Genomic DNA, 17,612 nt, shown 5'->3' on the forward strand with positions numbered 1-17,612 from the left:
AGGAGGAGGAGGAGGAGGAGGAGGAGGAGGAGGGATTGGAGCTCGTAGCCATGAGCCTCAGAACTGGGGCCACCAGAATCTGGAAGATAAAGGAAACATTCTCCCTCAGCATTTCCAGGAAAGTATAGCTCTGCCAACATACTGATGTCAGCCTCTAAACTCCAGAACCACGAGAAAGTAAAGGTCTGTTATTTAAGAGACCACATTGGTAGTAACTTGTTAGGACAGTCTCAGGAAAATAGCACAGCATAAAGAATCTTCATAAAATGCTAAAAGCTCATGTGAGTTTAAAAAGATAGATATTTAAAATATTTTAATATCTATTTTTATTAAAGTGTGTGTGCATGTGCACATATGTGTACATCTAGTGTAGGTGGGCAGAGACCCTGGAGTTGGAGTTACAGACAGTTGTGAGCCACTCAGCATGGGAGCTGGGGACTGAATGCAGCTCCTCTACAAGAGCAGTGAGCATTCTTAACCACTGAGCAACCACTCTAGCACCTAAAATAGTTTTAAAATATAGAAAGTAACTGGGATTTTTAAAGGTCTAGAAACTATGACTTGATATAAATAGTGAAGCTAAAGTAAACCTTTTAAGTTATTTGCAATTTAAGAAGTATAACACCAAGGAAGGTTGGGCATAGAACGAACATGCTTGCAATCCCAGAACTTGGGAGGTGGAGGCAGGAGGATTAGAAGTTTAAGGTCATCCTCAGTTACATAGTGAGTTCAAGGCCAAAAATGAATGATAGATAGATAGATAGATAGATAGATAGATAGATAGATAGATAGATAGATAGATAAAAAACAAAGGTAAAGAAAAAAATTGCTTTAGTTAGTTGTTCTAGCATAGTGACTGTAGATTTAGTTAAGTTGAACAGAATCTTCTGAAACTAGAGTAAGTCAGAGAATTATAGTGCTGTTACCTTGCATTTCTTCCTGCGGAATGCTAAAGAAGGTGGTACTAGCCATTTGAAAAGTTCTTTCAGCAGGGTTTGATGTTCTGGTTCATTTAGGGGCTTTTTCAATGAATTCAACCATGAAGCCACAAGCGGTTCCCATCCTAACTGTGATGGTTCCAAATAAATCATGCCACAACGACTCACAGTGGCAGGCTGGAGAAGAAGCAGAGTTCCTTTTACCTGACAACTCTCAGTTAGCACTGCAACGTCCATTCACAGTCTAGGTCTGCCTGTTTCTACAGTTTAAACACACCAGATGGCTCCTGTACAGAAAACTATTTTCAGTCAGGTCCTTAGACATTCTACACCTCTTCGTGTTTATGCATCATCCAGTCACAATTTGAAATACCCAAACCTAGTTCATCTCCTTGAAGACGTCTTGACTCTTCTGCAAAACTAGGTCAAATACAAATATCTTCTAAGGTCTTTCTCTCCCCATCACCCCCATGGATACCAATCTCCTCCACACTCTTAGAGCACTTATGTGTAACTGTGCACTGGGAGTAGTTATTAGCATGCTTCTCATCCCTTTTAAACATACATCAAGTCTTATTCATCTCTCTATCCCCTGCGTTAAACCCATTTTAGGCCACAAAATATTTTGATTCAATTAACAAATAAACAAACAAACACATCACTATTATATTAAGAACTTACGGAAGCCTGTGAAAGGTCCATTGTTTCAAAGATGAGGCTCATTTGAGGAGACATTTGAATGATTTCTCCACTCATAAGGCAAAGCTAAAGGCAAATATTTTTCAAATATTTTAAAATTTAGAATAATAAAAAAAAACAGAGACAGATATTGGGGCTCAAGCTGAAGATCAGAAAAGCAAAGCAGCCAAGCCACTAGAGAGCTCTTGCCTCTATCCTCAGCATGACTGCAGCCTGCAGTGATCTCCACCAAACCTCAAACTGCAGACTATGAGCCCGAGCTCCTGTTTCCTCCCGTCTTATATTCCTCTCTAGTGCTGGGATTAAAGGCGTGTGCCACCACGACCTGGTCTGTATGACTGACTAGTGTGACTAGTTTTGCACTCTGATCTTCAGGCAAGCTTTATTTATTAAAACACAAATAAAATATCACTATAAGATAGAATGAATGTGTTTATAGATAAAACATGTGCTATGATAAAGATATTAGTATGGCTGGAAATTAGAAAAAACTAGTCTAGGCCTATATTTATGAAGTCTCCTTAAATTCTTTTTTTTTTTTAACTTTTATCTGCATTTATTTCATGTTGAATTTATCCCGTGCCATAAGTTTTTGTTTCTTCAGTTTCTTCTGGGATATCTTTTTCTTCTGTGCAACCTCCTCTTCTGGCTTTGGAACAATCTGTTCCTTTTCAGTGAGGATCATCTCGATGTGACAGGGGGAGCTCATGTATGGGTTAATCTGGCCATGAGCTCGTCGGCGCATCTTAGGTGCTTTGTTCACCTGGATGTGCTCAATGACCAGAGAGTCCACATCTAAATCCTTCAGTTCAGCATTGCTCTCTGCATTTTTAAGCATGTGCAGCAAAAATTCTGCACTCTTTTTTGGCCAGTGACCCTGTGTCCAGCCCCACTGTTTGGCCTGGGCGCATCTACCGACTCCACCATTGTACCGTCGGAATGGCACACACTGCTTCTTCAAAGTGACATCTTTCAGATACTTGGTGGCTTTTCGGATATGCATACCCTTGATGGCCTGGGCCGTTTCACGGGTGTTCTTAAAGTGAACCCGAAGGTTTGATCCTCTCGATTTGCATGATTTTGTAGGGTTTTCTGGGTCAAGAGAGTAGCGAACCATCTTCACGGGTCACCTCTGGCCGCTTACAGGAAGAGCCTTAAATTCTTTAATCTAAAACACTTCCTCTTTTATTAAATATGTTCAAAAAACTCATCAATTGAATTCAGCCTTTTTCTCAAATACTTATCTTTTCCATTATTATTAAACCTACTTTATCTCAAGCTTCTTAGCTTTGAGATTACTAAATTTTAATAGTATTAGTAGCTATTGCTAATAAGTATTAATATATCAAATTATTTTCGCTACAAAGTCTTTCCCACATATACTTTCTGTGTCCTCTTCGCTCCTACAATCACCACTCTAGACTCTGGTTTTCCTTGTCTAGTCATAAGTCAACACTGAAGCATGTAACATTTCTGGATTCAACTCCTTACATATAAAATAGAGTGGCAAAGAGTTGCATTGTGTAATATGGTAGCGACTAGCCATTAGAGCTATTTGTATTTATCAATGTCAAATTAAATAAAGTTTAAAGTTCAGTTCTTTAACACTTTTATTTTCCTGGTGCCAGAGATGGAGTGAGGGCCGTGCGTAGGCTAGGCCGGCGCTCCACTTCTGAGCTGTCTCCGCACTGCATGCTGAGTTCTCCGACTATACTAAGGCATTCTGCAAATGAAATACTAACAAATTACAGGTGTCTGATTGATGCAGATATTTCCAGAACTGTAGAACGTTCTACCTGAGAGAACGCATCTAGAATACTTTTAAATGTGTATCAGGCTATATCAATAAGTACTCTTCCACTTGCTACCACGTTGGGATAACATCATCACTCACCCCTACTGTGTTGTCTACTAACTATGCACACTTCACCATCATGTACAAATCAGCCGTCAGGCAACCCTTGCCTTGCTGTCACCTACCAGGACCCAAGGATTCTCCCCTTAGCAAAACCCTCAGTTCTTGACCCAATCTCATTCTAACTGCAGTCTGGGCCAGGCTTCATAAGAATGAGCATTTAAAACAAGAGTGTCTTATATTCCTGACCATCCTGTCTTCATTTATTTACTTGTCCCACTCATTCATTTCATATAGCTAGAAATTTAGCTCTTAAAAAAAACTAAGCAATTTTTAACTATTAAATTCAAGCATCTTCGTCTCTCTCCACAGCTCCTTACCATCCAGTTCTCCCTTTCCTCTGCCACTGACACCTAATAAATACACTTCCCCCTTTACTAAGAGGAGATTTTCTTCTCACACAATATATCCTGATTACAGTTTTCACTCCTCTACTCCTACCAGTTCTCCTTCCCTATACACTTTCTCTTCAGTTTTGTAAGGAATTTCTCGTTATCTCCTTTGTTAGGTAAGTTCTGCTTTATATCCATTGCTTTTACTATTCTCATGCCATTGTCTTTGAAGTCTTTGTGTATTTCTAGGATTGCAACATCACCTTTGCCTATGCACGGCTGCTTATCTGTAGAGAATATTTCACAAAGCCAGCCTTTGGTAGAATGAATGGTGATTCACGCATTTTAATTTAACCAGGTCTTCAGTACTTCCCACATATACTTCTATGTTTCCCTAAGCCAGTGGTTCTCTACCTTCCTAATGCTGTGACCCTTTAATACAGTTCCTCATGCTGTGGTGACCCCCAACCATAAAACCATTTCATTGCTACTTCATAACTGCAATTTTGCTATTGCTTTGAATCATAATGTAAATATCTGATATGTGACTCCAAAGGGTCATGACCCACAGGTTGAGAACGACTGCTAAGCAGATCTGCTTCCCAGTTTGCACTATGGCTTATTAAAATTCTCCTTACATCTGTCAAGTACTGAGGCGTACCATTTCATGAAGACAAGCTGTCATAAGGTTTGTCTTCATCTTTCATCATCACCTCTGTCTAATCCAAACTTTCCGGCTACACTCCACCTTTCATCTAATGTGAGAGCACCCTTATATTTGAGTTTAAATTCTATACTTCATCCTACTGAATAATTCCTGCTTTCTGACTTATCAATGCTTGTCAGTTTACTTTTTACTCTGAGTGCAATTAATATTACTAAGTGAAAATAAGGAAAAATGTAATGACCAACGATGATAAGGTACTTAAATATAATTTTGAGTACTAATTAAATGAATTTATTACTTAGTAGAACAGTAATTTCATATGTGTATGGAAATAAAATGGGCGGAGGGAATAACCTAATGGTAGAGTACTTGTTTAACATGTGCAAGGCCCCAGGATTCAGTCCCCAGAGCCACAAAACAAGTATAGAAATAAACTAAAATACAGTTAGATAAGAGAATACTAATACAGGCATGAAAAAGAATAAGGAATAAAGTAGAATACAACAACACAAATACCTCATTACATGGATCAAAACAGAAAAGCATTAAAGACATAAATCCATTAACAGGAAGCCCAAGACCTGCTAAAACCAATTATTATTGGTTAAATGATGATCTCTAGAAGATATACTGACTTCTAGTATATCTACTTATACTAGATTATGGAATGTGCACGAATGAACCTTTGGGTATAGAGAATTTTATGTACCTTTATTTTGGTAACAGTTAAGAAAGTGTACAAATACATTAAAATCATAGCATCTCTTTTTAGACTTTTATGCCCATTTACTCTTAATTAAAATAAATATTATAAGACTTCCATTGTCTAGTTCTTTTATACACTGCTCATGTCCTAGGGTAACATTTTACATATAAAAACTCAATTAAAAAAAGAAATGACTTCTTTTCCTGTAAAATATTAAAGTTCTATATGAAATCATATCATTGAAATAACCTTCTCTTTTTTATGGTATCAATGTTTTGTTTACATATATATCTACACACCACGTGTGTGTAGTGCCAAGGACTGAGTTACAGATGACTGCTGGGAACAGAACAGGGACCCTGGGTTCTTGGTTCCTTGAGGAGTAGCCAGTGTTCTTAAGGACTAATCAATCTCTCCAGCCCAACTTGATTTGCTGATAGATTACTGTGGTGGCTTAGATAAGAAAGACCTCCACATGCTCACGCATTTAAATGCTGAGTCACCAGGGAGTGGCACTATTTAAAAGGATAAAAAGGATTAGGAAGTGTGTATGGCCTTATTGGGAGAAGGCTCCATCACCTGGGTGTGGGCTTTGAGATTTCAAAAGCCCACGCCAAGCCCCTAGTATCTCTCTCTGCCTATGCACGAGGTAGCTCTCAGTTACTGCTTCGGTGGCTGCCTGCAGGCCTCCATGCTCCCTGCCATGATGATAATGAACTAGCCCTCTGAAACTGTAAGCAAGCTGTTAGTTAAATGCTTTCTATTGTAAGAGCTGCATTGGTCATGGTGTCACAGCAACAGAACAGTGACTAAGACAATAATTATGTCAATGCAATAGCTTTAATATAATTCACTTTCATTCTATTAAAAACAAAAAGACTTCCTATAGCATAGTCTTTACTGAAAAGGCACTTTATAAATGTATTCAATTTTTATACACTTTAGCTTGAATATATAGTCCTAGGATTACTTAATTATGTCTGAATAAGTTCTGCTTTAAACAATAGTGATTTACCTTTTTATTATCATCCAAGACTGTATTCATACTTTCTATCCACAAAGTGTCAATAGGACCATCAAATACAACCCATTTCCGGTCAGGTGATTCTGCTAAGGCAAATTCTCTAAACGTGTTCGCCACAATGCCATCAGTCCACTGAGGAGAGAAGAAAATGCTGAAAGGCCTGATTCATAAATTAAACTGGATTTATCATTAAAAACAGAAATACTTATAGTTTCTTGCTTTAATATACACTGACTACAGGCAAGAGTGTTATCTTGCAGATTACCTCATGAGACACGGGGTCAAACTGCCCAAACAGTTGGCCCATAGTAATTGACTTTGGGTTTACAGTCCTGAACATGACCTTTTCTTCCTCTCCATAGTTGCGTTCATTCATAAGAGTTAAAGTATCAGCCAGCACATGCAGAACTTTTGTCTTCGCAGCAAAAGGCTCTCCTACTAGCATAAAACTATGAAAGAGAATTATAGAATAAGATGGTAAAAATATAGCTAATTAAATTTTTATACCAGCATAGAAAATATCACTCTGTGTTAATCACCATATATAATTTTTGAATTTCTAAAATGTTTCTTCTGAAAAATGAAAATCACTTCTCTTCTAAACTGAATTTTCCACATTCATAACACTATCAATAGTAGAGTATAACAGAAAGTCTTTAAATGATAATAAACTTTTATTATTTATATATTCTTAAAACCCAAGGCAGGGGGAGAACTATTTCTAAAGCTTTCAATTGCTGTAGTGGCAAAATGCTGTTTGCCAAAGATTTCCAGGCCACCTCCAGGCACACAGGCCCCCTTGCCACATCTGTGGAAACAGGAGGTGACTGATTGCAATGAATGTCACACAAGGCAGATAACTGCCAGCAACGGAACTGACAGAGCTGTCACCTCTCTAGTAAGATCGCAATCCACAATGTGAGATGGCGGCTACTCTGTGTGCCTATTATAAACAGAGTCTCCCTGAGAACCTATAGATGAACATACAGCATGCATGAAAAATATGCCTTTGTACTGTAAATCGCTAACATTTTGGCACTGGTTGTTCCTATGTAGTCAGCCTATCATAGGAAGGCTGTTCTTGCCATAATAAAAGAAATCCAAAATATATGACGTTGACTTAGAAGCCAGGGCAAATTATGTTTCCAGGGGATAAATGATTAACAATTATAGTTTTACATGGTAAACCATTTGATGAATTTAACCATCTAGATAAGTTGGAAGAGAGATAATACACCTAATGAAGGAGTAGTGAGTACAGTATTATTAGGTACAATGGAAAGATTGCTGGGTTTACTAAGACACTATAAACACTGAGCACACAGGATGGGAGGGAAAGGTCTGCCTGCAAGTTGGGGGGAAAGAGAATAAGGGAGTTCAGAAACTCAGGGACCGGCAGAATCCTCATGCATATTGGTAAAAAACTAAGAACACTTCAACAATAAAAACGCAGATTGATATAAAGGATGAAATCAAGGACAGGGCTAGTTTACCACATTATTAAAATCTATGAAGGTTCTCAGTACAGAAGTCCTCCAGTCTTTAGGAGTTACATTCTAGCCCACTCGTGAATACCCAAAACCATATTTTCTGTAGAAGTGTAAATAATACTATGTTATTCCTACATATTCATAACTATTACAAAGGTTAATTTATAAATTGGACATGTAAGTGGCTAACAGTAGCTAATCATAAAATAGAATAATTACAATAATATACTTTGAGAAGATTAGATGACAGTGGGTCTCTCTCTCCAAATATGAAATTGTCCCGTTAGTATTTTTAGACTGCAGTTAGCTGATTGTGGGTAAATGAAGCCATAGAAATAACAACTGTGGATAAGAAGGGCTATCGGAATCATTTTATGAGAACATGACTTGCTGAAAACACGCTAGAGGTGTAGAGTCTACTAAGCCTGGCAGGGCTAAGGATACCACAAGAATCTAGAGAAATAGGACAATAAACCTGTACTTAGGGAAGGTGGAGGGTAAAACACATAAAAGCTGATTACATAAAAGAAGACGCCCACTGATTTCTACCTCCTGATTCTGGTTTAACCTATATAGGTGCTCAACCCTAGATGTATGAGGATTGATTTACTATTCCCTCATTTTAGTATATGTTTGAAGTTTTGCATAATATAAAGGTTTTTTTTTATTAACTTTACAAAAATCGTGATTATTAAACCCTAACTTTCTGTGAGCAGGAAATGGCTGGAATCATTTTTTAGTTATTATGAATAACACTTTTCTTTCTTGTTACTTCATGCATATTGAGGAAAAAAGACAAAATAGGAAGATCTTTCAAATATTAAGTTGAGTACCTTGAAAACAACTGATTATAAAGTCCTTCCCAGGAAAGAAAAATCAAGCAGTTAGATACAAGATGTTATAAAGAGCCTTAAGTTCAATTTAAGTGATCTAGTAAAGGAAAAATATACATATAATTATGAACACAAAATTACATATCTACTTTAATAATGCCTTATAAAATAAATTATATATACAAAGTGTTTACAGCTGCTTGAATGGTTCCCTACAAGGAAGAGGTCCTGAAGCTTAAACTCCATTAGCTTCACAGTAAATCCCTCTCTGGAAATGGGCACCATGTGTCCAAGTGGATTTCAGAATTGTTACCTAACAGTGAGCTGTGTTTACTTCAGTTTCTGAAACAGGATCTTCATATATGGGCCAATCTGGCCTGGAATACAAGATCCTGCTGCTTCAGAGAGTCATAAGCTATGGTTACAGGTGTGCAACCCACTCCTGGTGGCTAGGGTTACAGGTGTGCACCCCCTCCTCCCGCTTCTGGTTCCTAGGGTTACAGGTGTGTGCAACCCACTACTGGCTCTTGGTGTTTGCTGTAAGCTACTGAGAAGGGAGAAGTCATTTGATCTCTAGCCTTCCGAATATATAAAGTTTATTGCCCTTTGGTTCTTTAGTTTAATTTAAAATAACATAAAACTATGGCAGATCATCAATACTCTTACCCATGTCGAACAATCATCATTTCATACGTCTGAATAATTTTTTCAAGAAAAAATTTAACAGGCTGAAGATTGTGTGCTTGGCATGCTTCATGTGTACACTCCAAAAATTCCTGAAATAAAATAAAAATGGAATGTGTTTCTATGAAATGTTATTAAAATCATGCTAGAAAGTTTTATTTTTCAAATAAAAATACATAAAACTAAAATGCCTTTAACATGCCAGGGTATTTTATTAATGATCACAGCGTCCTAGCATTGGTTGTATGTTAAATAAAAACAATTCTTTTTAAAGGTGTTTGACAAAAGTCTAATTTTGGTTAAGACACAAAAAATATGCTAGATTATCCTTCATACCATAGCAAGTAGGAATAAACAGAAAAGCTAAAAAATCATTTAAAATTTAAGAGCCATAAGGTAGTATAGATGCAAATCATTCTGAAGGAACTTAAGTTCAGAAATGGGTTAGTCTTTCCTGGGTTTCCTCGCTCGTTTTATGTCAACTCAACTTAACACAAGCTACAGTCATCTGAGAGGGGAGAACCTCAACTGAGCAAATGCCTCCCTAAGACTGGGCTGCAGACGAGCCTGGAGGGCATTTTCTTAATTAGTGATTGTTGTGGGAGGGCCCAGCCAACAGTAGGTGGTGCCACTCCTGGGCTGGTAGTCCTGGGTTCTGTAAGAAAGCAGGCTGAGCAAGCTGTGAGAAATAAGCCTGTAAGCAGCGCTCCTCCATGGCCTCTGCAGTCAGATCCTGCCTTCTGGTTCCTGCCCCTTTGAGTCTTGTCCTGAGACCTTCTGTGATAAACTGTGATGGTAAAGTGTAAGTTAAAGAAATCTTTTCCTCCCCAAGTTAATTTTAGTCATGGCATTTCATCACAGTAATACAGACCCTAAAATACAGCTACAGCACTTTTAACGCAGTGCACATTTTTGATCCCAGCACTTGGGAGCAAAAGCACGCAGATACATATGAGTTTTGGGCCAGTCTGTTTTACATAATGAGATCCAAGCCAGCTAGTGATACATTGTGAACCGACTCAACCCTACCCTGATCCCTCTTCCAAAAATAAATTTCTGCTGAAGGAAAAGATCTATACTATAGATGATTAGCACATCAAAGATGGAAGAATGAAACTCACTGCTAAGAGTTAAGTATACCCCAAGACCCAGCTATTGGACATATACCCAAAAGATGCTTCATCCTGCCATAGAGACATTTGCTTAACCATGTTCATTGCTGCTCTATTCATAATAGCCAGAAATTGGAAACAACCTAAATGTCCCTCAACAGAGGAATTGATAAAGAAAATGTGGGCCGGGCAGTGGTGGCGCACGCCTTTAATCCTAGCACTCGGGAGGCAGAGGCAGGCGTATCTCTGTGAGTTCGAGACCAGCCTGGTCTACAAGAGCTGGTTCCAAGACAGGCTCCAAAACCACAGAGAAACCCTGTGTCGAAAAACCACAAAAAAAAAAAAAAAAGAAAATGTGGTATATTTATACAATGGAGTATTACTCAGTCATTTAAAAAATGAAGTCATGAGTTTCACAGGTAAATAGATGGAACTCAAAAAAATCATTTTGAGTGAGTTATACCAGACACATAAAGACAAATATGGTATGTAGTTGCTTATATGTGGATATTAGCTGTTAAGTCAATGATTAACAAAGTGGCCATCTGTAGAACCCCAGAGGGTAGGTATGGCAGTAAGAAGGACAGATAGATTTTGTTAGGAAAGGGAAATGGAATAGACAGTGAAGGATGGATGGGGTGGAAATGAAGTGGGAGGAGCAAGTGGGAAGGGGAACATGAGGAGAGACAGCTAAAATTAAGGGGCATTTAAAAGGTAGTTAGTGAAATTATTAAATAACGGGACAGTGTCCCAACTGGCAAATGAAGCTTCCAGTACCAGGATTGGGCTACATCTAATTGAGTTTTGGCCGAAGAAATCCCATGGAAACCAAACAACCCAGGCTGTTGCCAAGACTGTATGTAGTTCTCCACACACTGAGAGTGGGGCCTCACTGCTGAAGACAACACCCGTATGGTTTCTTGAGCATGGACAAGTCAAGCTGGTGAGCATGGACAAGTCAAGCTGGTGAGCATGGACAAGTCAAGCTGGTGAGCATGGACAAGTCAAGCTGGTGCCTGCACCGAGCCTTCACTCCTACTTCTACCGCCTTTCCTACAGGAATGGGTTCTGTGTGCAACCAAAGGAGAAACACAAAGACCAAGCCAGCTACAAACCCTTTGATCTACAGCGGTGTCCTGCCTGCAAGACATGCTAGGGCAATGGTGGCACAAAGCTTGTGGGAGTGACCAGCCAGCGTCTGAAGGCTCGCTCCATGAGATAGAACCCATATCCAAGACTTTAGGTCATGAATTGATGCTATGAATCAGTTTGTGGGGACACTGTCATCTTAACCATTTTAATATCCCCATTCTACGAACACGAGATACCTTCCCATTTATTTGGGTCTTGTTTTGCTTCCTGTCCCTTCCTTTTATCCCCTTTCTTCCTTCTCCTTATGGTGATAATTTATTTACATTTTAATAAGGAAAGTTTGCCTGAATATCAGAAAGGCAAAGCTTTTTGGTTAGCTTCCAGTTTCACTTCCTGCCTTAGGTCTTTCAGAACTCCTGGCCTAGCTCCCCTGGCACCCTATATCCTAAGGCTGGGGTGAGCCCCATAGTCCTCATACCTCCAGCTGGGGTTCCACACATTCCTGGGGGAGGGAGGGAGGTATTGAGGCCTCAGTTATGGTGGGACCAATGTAATGAGTTTACCTTTCCGCTAGTCCACCCTCCTGACCCTGGGTGCGTTCCTGCCACTAGACAGTGGTAGTGGACACCTTAATCCCTGGATTTGGGAGATGGAGGCAGAAGGATCTCTGTGAGTTCAGGTCCACCCTGGGCTACACAAGATCAATGCAGAAACACATCCAGGTGTTGGTGGCTCACACCTTTAATCCCAGTACTAGGAAGTCATACACCTTTAATTCCAGCACTAGAGGGAATATAAAATGGGTGAAGAGAGAGGTTCTGTCTGCTTAGTCTGCTTAGTGTGCGGTCACCCAGCCTTGGTAGAGGGAAGACTTTTCTAGTGGCTTGGCTGCTTTGATTTTCAGGTTGAACCCCCAATATCTGTTTCTGGGTTTTTATTATTCGTGCAATATCTCCTTTCTGCTTCTTTTACCCTACCCTCATCTTGATGTACAGCCCAGAATGGCTTTGAACAATTGAGCTTCCTGCTTCACACTCCTTGATCTTGAATGCTGGGATCCTAGAAACTCACTATTTCACTAAGCTTGTTTACTTCTGTTTGAGAAACTTTGTACACTGCTGTAGGATTATGCTCTTGTATACTGTAAAGAGTTGTCACTCGTATTAGTTTAATAAAACGCTGATTGGTCAGTAGCCAGGTGGGAAGTATAGGCGGGATAACCAAACTGAGTGTTCAGCCTGTCTCCTCCCATCTTATATTCCCCCCTACTGCGGGGATTAAAGACGTGTGACTCCCTAGTACTGGGATTAAAGATGTGAGCCACCACCACCTGGATGTGTTTCTGCACTGATCTTGTTTAGCCCAGGGTGGACTTGAACTCACAGAGATCCATCTGCCTTTTTCTCCCGAGTCCTGGGATTAAAGGTGTGTGATACCACTGCCTGGTCTCTAGGGGCTTAGCTTTACCTTCTGATCTTCAGGCAAGCTTTACTTATTAAAATGTAAATAAAATATCACTATAATAAACATTTTGCACTTTTTTAATCAAATTAAGAATTTTTTCTTTTTGTTGCTATTGAAAATGAACTCTTTTCTTAATTCCACTTTGGATTGTTCAATTATAAACATACAGAAATGTGGCTGGATTTTGTATAGTATAGCCTATAGCCTTGCTAAACTATATATCTCTTATCATTATTATGTAAGTTGTTCAAGATTTTCTATACAAAATCATATCATTTGTGATTAAAGATAAGTTTCATTTCTTGCCTTAAAAAAAAGAGTAAATATACTGTCACATACCAAACACTAATAGGAAGTAGGTAAACAAATTTTATCTCTAGTAGAACATTAAAAGATGAAACTATTAAAAGCAAACAAGTCAATTGTAATGAAGTTATACAAATTATAAGAAGTTATAAAGTGTGATACTAAAAACATAAAATGTAGGAAAACAGGAGTTTAAGTATAGATATAGTGAAGTTGCTACCAACTTCAAAAAGCCAGCTATAAATACGTTTTATGTAAATCTTAGGAATGCATATCACTACAGGAAGCCTTTAAACAAGGAAGGAAACAAGAGAGAAACAGATGTGCAAGCAGAAGACAATTAGCAAAATAGCATGAGTTACTCCTTACAGATCAATAATTAACTGTGGCTGACTCAGCAGGTGAAGGCACCTACACCACGCAAGCCTGACACCTGCCTCAGCCCTGAGAAGCACTCACTGGAGGAGAGAACTGCCTCCCATAAGCTGTTCCCTGGCCTCTCTGTGACAACTGTCTCAGTCCTGAGAGGCACACGCTGGAGGAGAGAACTGCCTCCCGCAAGCTGTTCCTGGCCTCTCCGTGAGCGCTGTGGCAGGCATGGGTTACACAGACACAAGAGGAAAGCGTTCGCTGCTCATTTCATCTTAGAGAACTCTCCAGAGAAAGAGCAAATGGATGAAGAAGATATTCTGTGAAAATAGAAATGAAAGGCCGGGCGGTGGTGGCGCACGCCTTTAATCCCAGCACTCGGGAGGCAGAGGCAGGCAGATCTCTGTGAGTTCGAGACCAGCCTGGTCTACAGAGCTAGTTCCAGGACAGGCTCCAAAGCCACAGGGAAACCCTGTCTCGAAAAACCAAAAAAAAAAAAAAAAAGAAATGAAAGGAGGGCAGAGGTGGCTACACCTATTTACAAATAGTAAAAGAGAAGATGACGAGGAAAGCTTTAACTCAAACACTGGAAAATAAAGAAATAAAAATTTAAAAGACAAAGAAAGTCTTCAACAACAACAAAGAGGGCAGTTTTCCAAGAAGATAAAGCAGTTATAAATATACACCCAGAACTGGATACCGAGTGATAAACAGCAAACACTAAGGCTCTCAATATCCACAAACAATCTAAACATCAAATCAATAAAGAAACAGACCTGAATTACACTCCAGTCCAAGTGGACCTAACAGACCCGAACATTCTCCACAACAGCAACAGAATAGATATTCGTAAGTATGAATGAAAAAGCTTACATAATGGACCATATATTAAGCTCCAAATCATAACTTAACAGAGTTAAGATAAAATCATATCAAATATCTTTTTTATCTATTTCAAATTTAATTTGAATTTTGTGGATTTTGATGGTTACAATAATCACAGTTGGTTTTGCTAAACCTTTAAAGAGCTAATGTCAATGCTTCTCAAACTCTTCCAAAAAATTTTGAAAAATAAGAAATAATTCCAAACTCCACTTTACAAGACTATCCAAACAGAATAAAGTCCCCGATTTAATAAAAAGTTTATAAATAATTGAGCCATCAGTTGAATTTATTGAACAGAGTAGGTCATTCTCTTGGATTCACTTACATTATAATCAGCTTCAGGAAGTTTAATACCAGGAAATAAGTCACTGGTTATTCCATTAAATAAAGGGATGTCATGTGATAGAAACTTTGGTTCATTTACATCTTTAATTGATCGAAGAAGCTAAAATCACAAAAAGGACAATGTAATTTAATTGCCTGCACTTATATATGCTCACGGCACGCACACACACACACACACACACACACACACACACACACACACACACACATCCTTAGCCAAAGTCAGTTTATTTTACATTGCTCATAGAATCCCTATAATGAAAAACTAACACTATTGGTATCAAACTGAAAGGCCTCTGTGTTGATATAAAGTACAATAAGTAATCAAAAATTACAATTTCAATCTTACTTAAAATACTTGGAGCAACAACTCTCTCTGTTGCCTTGTTCAGTCCCTGGTTGATTTCACTAAAGAAGTTATTTTTCACAGTGTACGTATTTAATTAATACTTACCAATATGTCCTCATTTTCATTGGGATATTTTAGCTTTAGATTTCCAGCTGCCACTAGCACTGCTTTCACTGCTCGCATCCCATAGTCGTAGTGAAACTGTGATGACAGCTGCTCTGAGCACAGCCTGTAGGTCATCACTATCTTCACAGACAGGGGCTTTGCATTCAGAAATCCATAGGAGTAGAGGGAGATCTCTGCTATGAGGGCGTAGTTTGGAACCATCATTGCGACTGTTCTAAAAAGAACCTGAGGCATATAATAAATGAAATACATTACTTATGCAAAAGAATCCATTTTTGGAGCTAAGCAGAAACAGGATCAAAAGATGCTGATATCCAAGTTTATTCCTAAAATGCAACATCTATTTATAATTTTTTTCAGGAGCAGTTAAATGTTTTATGTCCTTGGTAGTTTTGGATTTCGAAAAATGATTTAGAAGGTGGGAATGATGGCCTATAGGCATAATCTTGGCTACTCAAGAGATAGAAGTGGGAGGATTGCAAGTTCAAGGCCAGACTAGGCAATTTAATGGGACTGTCTCAAATAAAAATAAAAGCAGCCTTGGGATGCAGTTCAGTGTTAGTACGCCTGAGCCCAAGCCCCTGCGCTACCAAACAAATGAGAGTTTGAGGTTTCCCTTATAGCAAAGGGAAAAGGGAAAAAGAAATGACAAAACATATGGAGGAATTTATGACAGTTTGAATGGATTATGCTGCCATTTTTTATTGACAAACTAATACTCCCAACAAATTACCTTGAGGTTGTCTGGCAATTCGGAACGTCCAGCATAACCAGGGTTCATAGTAATAGCTACAAAACAGTTCGGATTGAGCTTAAGTTCTGTCCCTTCAAAAATGAACACATCCAGTTTCTGTTGAATGGCTCTCTGGATGCAAAGAATCTGCTGGGCCACCACTGATAACACTTCCAGTTCAATTCGATTAAACTCATCAAAGCAAGCCCATGCACCTGAAGAAGCCAAACCTTTAAAAAACTAAGGATAGCCAAGAAAAACGGTGAATATTCTTAGGAAAGGATATGATTTGTAAACAAAACAAACAAAAGCATCTGACCTTCTACGTCCCAATTAAACGTTAAGCTTAAAAAACGCTCCAAGGATATTGTCAGTCTTATTACCACGATAATCCAAGGTCAAGAACGTAGAACTACAAGCCGGTAATACTACTAGCACATGCATCCCTTCAGTATACCCAGGCAAACCCCGCTGTAACATCTGACATCACTACCTTTCCCATTGCTAGGTAGTCTAGCCCATCAGAGCAGTTGAACACCACACACTGCACGGCCAGCGCCTTCGCCAGGTCTTTGGTGGTTTCAGTTTTTCCTGTGCCTGCTGGCCCTTCTGGAGCACCTCCGAGGTTTAAATAGAAGGCACCGATCTGGAAAAAATTATGTGTGAAAAGAAATCTATGATTAGCTAGAAGAAAAAAAAAACTAGATAGTTGCTAGCCAAATGAAGTTATTTGTATTCATAGCTTCGGGGAAGCCAGTTATTATTATATTGTCCAGTTACTGTTCAGTTTAGAACTTCACGGCTGTAAAAACCATTGTCTAATACTTAGTTCCCCTTCAAGAACAGAGAATCTAGCACTGAAGGAGGAAAATTAACTCAGGATGGTTTTCTTCGAAAGTAGATGCGGAGATATTGGTAGAAGATAATAAGGATACCTTCCAGATGGCGAGCTGCCAAAAAGGGTAAACACTGAAATAAGTGGTACAAATGGGGCCCAAGTCTGGAAGACAAACATGTGTCATCTGTGATTTCTCGAGATTTTGCCTTGGTGTGTTCTTCATTTTCTGCATCCCCAAAGAACTGCTTTATATTTCTCTTACCAATATTATTGTTTTTTTTTTTACTTTGTATTACAGTTAATACGCATTCATTCCTTTTTTAAATTAATCAGAGTTGAAATTCATCAGTATATGAATTATTTCCCTGATAAATTATACACACAAGAATCTTCATTTTATTTAGAACTAGTGAATTCAGCTTTACACTCTAACCTACTCAGCATTAAATGAGCTGCTGTTCTTTCATGTTTCTTCTCAGATCCCAGGTTGGCAGACGTAGCAAATAAAAATACAGAATCCCTAGGAAAACTTAAATTTCAGTTATTATTATATTGTCCAGTTACTGTTCAGTTTAGAACTTTACGGCTGTAAAAACCATTGTCTAATACTTAGTTCCCCTTCAAGAACAGAGAATCTAGCACTGAGGGAGGAAAATTAACTCAGGATGGTTTTCAGATGAACGATGGATTATTTGTTAGCACTAC

The 17,612-nt window shown here is 38.7% G+C and overlaps 1 protein-coding gene and 1 pseudogene across 1 annotated transcript in view; both read right to left on the minus strand.

The window, feature by feature from the left end:
* Positions 1-17,612, minus strand: part of Dnah12 (dynein axonemal heavy chain 12) — a 164,246-nt gene that overhangs the window by 88,798 nt on the left and 57,836 nt on the right. The window contains exons 27-35 of the mRNA XM_013346907.2: positions 16,563-16,715; positions 16,070-16,309; positions 15,316-15,561; positions 14,842-14,961; positions 9,271-9,380; positions 6,547-6,730; positions 6,273-6,413; positions 1,620-1,703; positions 927-1,115 (exon numbers count right to left, since the gene is read on the minus strand). Coding sequence (XP_013202361.1) covers positions 927-1,115; positions 1,620-1,703; positions 6,273-6,413; positions 6,547-6,730; positions 9,271-9,380; positions 14,842-14,961; positions 15,316-15,561; positions 16,070-16,309; positions 16,563-16,715 — 1,467 coding nt within the window. The remainder of the gene's footprint in view (positions 1-926; positions 1,116-1,619; positions 1,704-6,272; positions 6,414-6,546; positions 6,731-9,270; positions 9,381-14,841; positions 14,962-15,315; positions 15,562-16,069; positions 16,310-16,562; positions 16,716-17,612) is intronic.
* On the minus strand, positions 2,194-2,770 carry LOC101982179 (annotated as a pseudogene).

The sequence above is a fragment of the Microtus ochrogaster genome, chromosome 6 (assembly GCF_000317375.1).
Source record: "Microtus ochrogaster isolate Prairie Vole_2 chromosome 6, MicOch1.0, whole genome shotgun sequence".
In the NCBI taxonomy this organism is placed as follows: Eukaryota; Metazoa; Chordata; class Mammalia; order Rodentia; family Cricetidae; genus Microtus; species Microtus ochrogaster.